At 37.6% G+C, this 10000-nt stretch overlaps 1 protein-coding gene across 1 annotated transcript in view; it reads left to right on the plus strand.

Moving 5' to 3' along the window:
* The first annotated feature begins 437 nt into the window (after window positions 1-437).
* The window catches only part of LOC143036546 (uncharacterized), a 28853-nt gene continuing 19290 nt past the window's right edge, over window positions 438-10000 (plus strand). Inside the window, exon 1 of the mRNA XM_076204047.1 lies at window positions 438-470. Within this exon, the coding sequence (XP_076060162.1) occupies window positions 438-470 (33 nt within the window). The remainder of the gene's footprint in view (window positions 471-10000) is intronic.

Here is a 10000-nt window from a genome sequence, read left to right on the forward strand (position 1 = left end):
AATACTTTGTCATCCATAAGTCAGTCTATCTAACTACAGAGTGTCTCAATAAAATGTAAGCACACTTTGAATGACAGTAAGTCCAGTATCTTTTTTACGTTAGTACAAGATTAAGGCTTTAAGTTAAAAGAATGTGATGAAATTAAAGAAAAAAATAGTCTTTCCCCTTAGTCCAGTCTAGTTCCCCCATCCCATGCGTATATCCAATATTACAGTTACTCGTGATGTCATGGAATGAGTACATTTTATTGAGACACCCTGTATTTACTAAGGGCTTCTTCACCCTTATAAGGTAAGGTAGTCAAGTCAAGACCCGCAACCATTCCACTCCCACCCACCACCGTTATTTTCCTCTTATCTTAGCTCCTCGTGGATGAAGGGGCGTCCCTGTCTTCTGCCCACTGCACTGCTCAGTAAGAATAAAAGAATACGGACACATGTCACGTAATGGGTCAGTACTCAAAGAGAATGTGAGTGTCTCACCAAATACATTACTTTGTTTCAATAACCTAATGGAACGTGGTGTCTTGCAAGGTACTACAGTCGATCCTTAGATATGTCTTGGGATGGGGTGGAATGATAAACTCATCCCAGAAAGTTTGGAGCTTCTATTAAACTGGAAACCTGTTAGTAAGCAAATCTTTTCAAACGGGACAGTCTTGTGGCTGAGTAGAATCTCATGGCATCAGCCACAATCCACAGTAACATTTTTTAAATCCTCCACTAGGCTGATTGGCCATTCCTGAACAGACCAGAACCCTCTGACGTTAACAAGAATGAAATTGATAAGCTCATTGGACTTTAGGGTCGAAGCAAGTCATTTCCTGGCACCTTTCTCTCATTTAAATGACAACTAAACAAGTGATCAGATACAAGTTCCTTGACATGTATTCAGAAATTTGTGATCATCCGTCTGTGTAAATAAAAGTAAAGGAAACTTGTATATCTCTTCAATAAACTGTGTGCTAAATATACAGTGATGTCTGTATCCATATAGCCTACATATTACTGACAGGAATAGCGTTTGATGTCACCTATTTGGTCATACTTATCGAGTCCCTAGGAATGCCCGGTACCGTTGCATTCGAGTAAAAAAGGAATATTTTTCTTATAGAGTGATTTACCGTACTATGATGCATTTCCTTGTTTACTTCTAATTATTGTTTCTTGTATATTATTATTTTACTATGTCTTTCTTTTGTTTCTATTTGGTGTTTGTTTGATGTTACACACACACACACACACACACACACACACTTTCAACGAACGGACGGCGTGACGAACGCTCTGAAGAAAAGTGCAGATTGTGGATATCAACGCAAAGAGAAGTGCCTTTTTGTATTTGAAGGGGGGGGGGAAATTGCTCGTGAGGCAGTAGGTAAGTAGGAAAAGAGGAGAAGGGGAGGGATTGCTGGGGAAATGGAAGGAAATGAGGATGTGGAGGACTTGGCCCAGGCAGACGGGCGTAAGGTCAACATGAAACGACCACCGGATGACGAAATGGCAAATAAAAATGTAAAGATTAGAAGTATAGAGAGGAGAAACACAGTAGAAAGTGACGAGAATATGTTCCAGGGATTTAAAGAGGGTGGGGGGGACACAACCCCCCCCCCCCCCCCGACTGATAAGACTAGAGGAGAGAGTTGATAAGGTGATCGAGGACTTGGAACGTAAGTTAGGTAAGGTAGACTCCATCTTCCAGAGAATTGAAAGATTGGAACAACTAGAGAAGGCTAACAGAAACTTAACTGAAGAAGTAGAGGACCTAAAAAGACCAGTTAGGAAATGTAAAGGAGGAGAATGAGAAATTGAAGAAGAATAGTAATGAAAACAGTGAGAAAATAGCTACAGAAGCTAAAAATTGGAGAATAACTCAAGAAGGGAATAAGGTTTCATTCACTGACATAGTCAAACAGCAATTGAAAGAACATAATGAAGACTCAGTTATTAAAGTGATGAGACAGAAGGAGAATATAGTAAGAGAATTAGCTGACAAAAAGAAATGTATAATTATATTAGGAATGGAAGAGAAACATAACCCAGATAGAACCGCAAGAATCAAGGAGGAAAATGAAAGAGTAAGCAGTTTATTAAAATTAGTCCAGGAAGATGAACCAGAAATTATAAAGGAAATTGAGGATAAAATTCAGACTCGGAAAATATAGTACAGATAAGACCAGACCAATTAAGATTAAATTTAGGTCACAAACAACGGCAGAGAAAATTCTATCCAAGACAGGGAAACTAGCAACAAATGATCAATATAAAAAGGTATGGATAAAAAGAGAAATGAATAAGGAGGAAAGAGAGGCAGAAAAGCAGAAAAGAATTGAAGCTAAGGCAAAAAACGAGGAAAGAACGGAGTCAGAGAAAGAGAGATTCTATTGGAGAGTAGTGAACATGAAAATAAAGCAGTTCGACATACTAAAGAAAAACATAAGGGAAACAGAGAACACAATGGAAGTGGCAGAAAACTAAGAGTGTCTTACACAAATATATATGGATTAATAACAGGATTGAATGATATGAATGATTATTTGAAAGAAAAAAGAACCGGACATAATGGGAATTTGTAGAAACAAAATTAAAAGGCCCACTACCACCCAACAGTGTAGGACATGATACATACAATTATTGGATTAGAAACAGAGAGAAAAAAACAAGGGGGTGGAGTTATGTTCCTGACAAAGAAGGATATAAACGTGAAAGGTGTCATATATGGAAAGAATACAGTAGAGATGATTATGATAGAAGTGGAAGACCGAGATAAGAAGAGCAGAAAATTTGTGATCAATTATGTGCCTCCGAAAAAAGCCTCATGGGAGGAGAGTGAACATAAAAGTATGTTAGAGGACACAAAGATAGCATTAACTAAAATAATGGAAGACGGAGGAAGAATAGTTATGATGGGCGACTTTAATTGCAAAGAAATCTGCTGGGAAGAAATGACAGTAAAGAGTGGTGATGACTCATGGGGAAATGCTCTACTTGAGATGATTACTGACCATTTCAATTACACAATGGATACAAGAGAACACTAGGTATAGAAAATGAAGAAGAACCATCGAGGCTAGACTTAATAATTACATCTGAACCTAGAATAGTGGACAAGATTGAATATAAAACACCAATAGGTAAAAGTGACCACATATTGATTGAACTGGAAACTTAATGAAGAAAAATATATGAAAAGAAATGAACAATATAGAAAAGGAAGAATGATGTATGAAAAAAACAAAACTTTGATAAAATAAGAGAATTCTTCCAACAAGAAAACTGGGAAGAAATATACAAAGAAGAAACATCAGTGGAAGAGAAATGGAATATTTTGACAAAAATTTACAAAGAAGGAGTGGAAAAGTATGTCCCAAGACAAAAACAAGAAAAAGAATATGTAAAATGCTGGTACAACAAAAGTTGTAGGGAGTTAAAAGACAAAAGAGACAAAGCCTGGACCGGATGGAAAAAAGACAGAAAGACCTGAAAAATGGAAAATATATACTGGTTATAGAAATGAATATGTACAAAAGTGCAGAGAGGAAAAAAGAAAATATGAAAAAGATGTTATAGAAAAGTGTAAAGATCAACCAAAACTATTCTACAGATTTGTAAACAATAAACTGAAAAACAAACAAGACTTGGAGAAATTAAGACAAGGAGGAGTTGAATACACTGAGGAAATGGAAATGGCAGAAATTATGAACAAACATTTTAAATCAGTGTTTACAAGGGAAAATATACAACCTGAAGAGATTGAGTGGAAGGAAAAAGTCCCCCCTATGGAAGAAATAGAAGTAACGAAGAATGAAATATTGACACACTTGGGTATTTTTGATGTCAGAAAATCGCATGGGCCAGATGAAATAGCAAACTGGATTCTGAAAGAATGTAGGAATGAACTGGCAGACAAAATACATAGCATAATAAGCAGTTCCTTAAAAGAAGGAAAAGTTCCAGAAGATTGGAAAAAAGCAAATATAGTACCTATATATAAAGGAGGAAATAAAGAAGAACCTACCAACTATTGACCAGTCTCTCTAACAAGTACAATAGCAAAAATATGTGAAAGAATTATCAAAAGTAGATGGGTAAAATACTTGGAAAAAAACAACGTACTAAATCCAAGGCAATTTGGATTCAGACAAGGACGATCATGCGTCACCAATTTAATATGTTTTCTATTCAAGACTAATAGATATAATACAAGAAAGAGATGGATGGGCTGATTGTGCATTTCTAGACCTAAAAAAAGCTTTTGACAAAAGTACCACATAAGAAGTTGCTTAAAAAATTAGAATATGAAGGAGGAATACAAGGTAAATTGCTAAATTGGATGGAAGACTTTTTGCAAGAAAGAAAAAATGAGAGTAGTGATAAGAGCTCAGCACTCAAAATGGAATGAAGTAATAAGCGGTGTCCCGCAGGGAACAGTTCTGGCCCCAATAATGTTTGCTATATATATTAATGATATGGATGAAGGAATTGAAAGCTATATGAGCTTCTTTGCAGATGATGCAAAATTACTGAAAAGAGTGAAAACTGAAGAGGATTGTGAATCACTACAGAGAGATCTAAATAAAGTACAAGAATGGAGTAGGAAGTGGGAGATGGAGTTCAAAACAAAAAAGTGTAGTATAATGGAATTTGGAAAAAGCAAAAACAGAATAACAGGATCATATAATTTGGGAGAAGAAGGAATAAAAAGAGTAGAAAATGAGAGGGACCTGGGAGTCATTGTTATGAATAATATGTCACCTGAGAAACATATAAATAAGATTTTTGGAGAAACTTATAATTTAATAAGAACAATCAAAGTGGCATTTACATACCTGGATGAAGAAATGGTGAGGAAAATCCTAATCACCCTGATAAGACCAAGATTGGAATATGCAGCAACGATATGGTCACCAAGTACAAAAAAATGTATAAAAAAACTTGAAAGAATACAAAGAGCAATTACTAAACTGGCACCAACACTCTCAAAACTATCATATGAAGAGAGACTACAAAAACTTAAACTACAGACACTAGAGCAAAGAAGAGAGAGAGGAGATTTGATAGCTATTTACAGAATCATGAAAGGCATAGAAATTACTGATAGAGAGAATCTGATAAAATGGGATGACAGAAAATACAAGAGGACACGGAAAGAAAATAAAAAAAGACAACTATAGAAGAGATTTGAAAAAGAACAGCTTTCCTCACAGAGAAATAGACAGTTGGAACAAGTTAGATGAGAAAGTGGTGTGTGCAAAAAACAATACATGAATTTAAAAATAGTTTAGATAAAATGAGATATGAAGACGGGACCCCACGAGCATAGCTCCCCTTCCCGTAAAATACAACTAGGTAAATACAACTAGGTAAAAATACACACACACACACACACACACACACACACACACACACACACACATCTCGTGGCGCTGTGATTAGAGTTCTCACCTGCCACTTCGGCGGTCCGGGTTCGACTCCCGCCCAGGGATGAAATAATTTCAATATCGCTGCACTGCGGGGTGTTCCTCCAACTCTCGTGGGCGGGGAGTTGGGTGTGTGTGTGCGTGTAAGGTCACAGTATTAACCATAGATCGGTCATACGAGCTCTGAGCTCTCATCCGGGAGGTTAATAACTGTCGATCACGAATCCAACACGTGATCCAAAACCATGGTGAATCACATACACACACACACACACACACACACACACTCACACAGTTATAGAAAAGACCTGAAAAAGAACAGTTTTCAAACAGAATGGTGGATGTATGAAACAAACTAGACGAAACAATAGTGTTTGTAAAAACCATACATGGACTTAAGAGCAAAATAGATATGGCGAGATACAGAGACGGGATCCCACGAGCGTAGCTCCCCTTCCAGTAAAATACAACTAGGTAAATACACACGTATGTGTATATATATATATATATATATATATATATATATATATATATATATATATATATATATATATATATATATATATATATATTGCTTGTTATCCATATTCTTGGGTAAGTCGGCTAGTCGACCAAATGCACAGTGATAAACTATACTATCAATACTTAATACTATCACTACTACTAGTAAACAATTATATCTGTAATAACAGTAAGAAGTTCTTTTTTTCCAACACTATCATTCATGGGAGGTAGTAAAGAAATGCCACAAGAATTGAGCAGTTTTAGGAATTTTGTAAACAAATCAAAGTAGATGGTGAAGGTGATAAAAAGGAAGCACCTGAAGACCCGACCCGAACTGAGAGGTAACCGAATGGGGGAGGATGGTGTGATGTTCCTAGATCACGTGCTAGACTTGTGATCGACAATTATTACCCTCAAGATAAGAGCACCATAGCTCATATGGACCGATCTATAGGTGATGCTGTGACTTACAATGCTGTGATGTGTGTGTGTATTCATATATATATATATATATATATATATATATATATATATATATATATATATATATATAAATATATATATATAATGTATAAAAATGTAAATATATATACATATATATATGTATATATACATATAAATATATATATATATACTATATATATATATTCCAAACGCTGGGCGAGGACCGAACTTGCGACCGCTGATTTAACGATGGAAGACAGTACCACTACACCAGTAAGACGCTGCAAGTTCAAACTTTAGTTGGTGGAAGGCAGTGGCGGCGCCAGGGGGGGGGGGCTTTAGCCCCCCAAAAAAGTGGCCAGCCCCCCCATTATCCCCCCAACTGAAATGAGCAAATTGAAAATTTAAAACACTCATTGAAATAATTTTATTAAGTGGAATCTTTAATTGCCAGGGCTAAAGATTTGTCAGCCATCAGTGCTAGCCCAATCATTAACCCCCTCCCCTTCTGAAATGAGGATAATATATGTGTATTATCATATTACTATTAGCCCCCCCAAAAATTTGCTCAGCCCCCCCCCCAAAATTTGCTCAGCCCCCCCTTAGCCTCCCCAACTAAAAATTCCTGGCGCCGCCGCTGGTGGAAGGTGCAATGGAACCGGTACTTATATTAAGACATGATGGTAGAAATGGAGATGGATTGTATGAGAAATGTAAACACTACACGGACAACTAAAAATAGATTATGCATAGTAAGAGAAGTGACAGGAATTAATTTCCCGAAGAAAAATATTCCTCATATGAAAAAATCCCCCACGGAAAAAAAATCCTCGTAGGAGAATATTCCCGTAGGTTTAAAAAAAAAATGGATAGATATGAGTGCTGATTCAGAAGTGAAGAGGAGAGGGTTGTGGGAAGATCGAAATCCAAGTGGTTGGATAATCCATAGGTGTGTCTGGAGAGGAAGAAGATATAAAAAGAGAAGCTGGAAACTGCTTCCAAAACCCCCAATAGAGTTGTGATATCAGCCACAGTGTCTGTGGATCTATGATATCCAGAATCCAAATGTCCCTTGGTTTTACAAACCAAAGGAAAACAAACTGACAACAGATATAGAATATGAGAACTTAAGTAGAGGCTTCCCCCCCCCAAAAAAAAAAAAAAAATCCACTGTGTCCGACTCGTTACTCCGTTGGTGTGCATGAGCCCCTCTGGGTGTGGCACGTTCCCATTACCTCCTCAGTGATAGATCGGCTCCCCAGTCTTCACAGGACCAGCGTTTTCTCATTCGTAATTCAATGACAATTTAGATTTCAATTGTGGAATCACAGTGTGGAAGAACTTGAGTAATTCCGTAACCACCACCCCCACCCCCACCCCCTCAGTCTTTTGATGGAAGTGAAGCAGAGAAAGTTAAAGATAAGATGGGTTAGGAGGGAGCTGAGAAAGTAATATGGAAAACAGAATATCAGGACAGGGTTGAGAAAGTGCAAAAAAGAGACTAGGGAAGGATAAAAGAAGAAATGAAAAAGGGGGGAAAGTGGCGTATAGGGTTTGTTAAAGACTAGAAAGAAAGACGCGTTAAAGATATAAATTAAAATAACGGAGAACATAAGAGGAAGCAGAAGGTGGACTGTGAAGAGATAATAACGAAAAGAAGTCCAAGTGCAATCAGTAGTTCAAACAAATCAGAGACAAGGGGAAGAGTGGAGGCAAGAGGTGGACGTAGGAGGCAGCAAAAACAATTAACGAATTACAATTACTCCAGACATAATTGAACAAAATCTATATCACAGACATGCAGTGTAATGCGGACAAGGGTCACGTGACCCGAGGAGACAGTGACGTCATGAAATAAGACACAGGAGTGTGTTAGCCCATTTGTTTCAGAGCGAGTTGCCAAGAAGACAATCACGACACACAGACGGCGACCAGAGTTAAGAAGGGAAAAGTACGACTTGGTATGAAAAGGGTTGATTAAAGTAAACTGCAACACCCATTACTTCCGGTGATGAATGAAATCGCCTGCAGGCATCTCGAATAAATTTTTAGATTGACACCCGTTACGGAAGGGAAGCATTTTTTCACGACACTGCTCTTGCACGATCGAAGTGTAATAGCGAGTACACTACTGTGTGCCAGAAGTTAGGCGGCTGAACAGCCACGACTGATTCCGTACTATCAGGGAGAGGGATGCGGAAGTAGCTTGTCGCGTGGAAGTCAACGGTCCTCAAAAGAGATCCAGTTATTATGACGTCACCAAACTAAGGCTCGAAGACCTTATAAAGGTGAGATCATCGACACAAGAGGACATACGCCGCACACACTCCCGAGGACCACTAGGGAAGAACTACCTGACGCAGGTGTCTGCGACGAAAGACGAAATCACATCCTGATTCAGGTTGGTTTTAGCAGAATATTCATTATGTATCTGTAGTTAAATTCCCCGAAACCTTTTCTTATATTTTAAACGCTGGTGGAGCAATCGGAAGAGTGCTGGTCTCGCATGCACTTGGTCGCGCATTCGATTCCCGAAACCTCTTTCAAGTTCGCAGGAGTCACTGTTACCTGCCCTGACAGTCCAAGTGCGTTGGGCACAGGTGATGGCTTCGGCCGCAGCTATGCACCTCTTTGCGTAGGCATCTCTCCACCACCTCTTCCCCCTAATAGCGATCGTAAAACTACAAAAAAAAAAAAAAAAAACACTTACCAGCAAGGTTTTGCACAAAAAATAAACTAGAAAATGTAAACTACATTCATGTATGCATGAATCGGTTACCCAGGTATAGTTTAAAGATAACACAAAATTTTAAGGTATTATACATTTATCCTACAGTGTCCCAAAAGTTACCATACATAGAAAAGAATGAGAACTGGTTTTAATGAAGTGAATCTATAAAAAAAAAAATCCACATGTTTGCATCATTATCAACTTAGTTTCTGTTTCTTTGTGCTGCACAGATGACAGTTATTCTTAAAGGGTAACTGAAGTAATTATACTTGCTACAGCCAGAACTTATAACTGGTACAGTTGTGTCGCGTTCCCAGATACGGCAAAGACTTATAGTCTTTGAGATACGGTTCGGACAGATGACCTAAACTAGGCAGTAAGCTAAACGAGGTAATTGACACACGCTGGTGTTGGACTCGCTACTGAGGTAATTCATTTGTGATGCAGAATTACAATCCAACTTGTTCAATGCGTGAAGATGCACATTAGATATTACCCCTACAGTAACTATAATGTAAAATTAAAATATTGTTACATATACAAAATATTAAATACATCCAACTGAATTGTTCACCGTTTTCAATATAAAGATTGGTAAGTGAACTAAGTGATGGAATAAATATAAATATTGCGTTAGAACATAATGTTCAGAATTTTTGGATCTTTTCCATTTTACAGCATGCAGTTGATTTCAACAACTTAAGAGGTAAGAAATGAATATTAATCTGAAACCTAACCTGACCTAACCTAACCTGACCTAACTAAACCTGACCTAACCTAACCTAACCTAACCTAACCTAACCTAAAAATTCTGCATGCCGTAAAATGGTAAAGACCCGAATTTTCTTCTTAGCATAGAATAAAAGAGGCCTTTGCAATTTCGAAGGTTTTATGTCTCATA

Source organism: Oratosquilla oratoria, chromosome 2 (assembly GCF_046742065.1).
Source record: "Oratosquilla oratoria isolate Oo_2021 chromosome 2, ASM4674206v1, whole genome shotgun sequence".
In the NCBI taxonomy this organism is placed as follows: Eukaryota; Metazoa; Arthropoda; class Malacostraca; order Stomatopoda; family Squillidae; genus Oratosquilla; species Oratosquilla oratoria.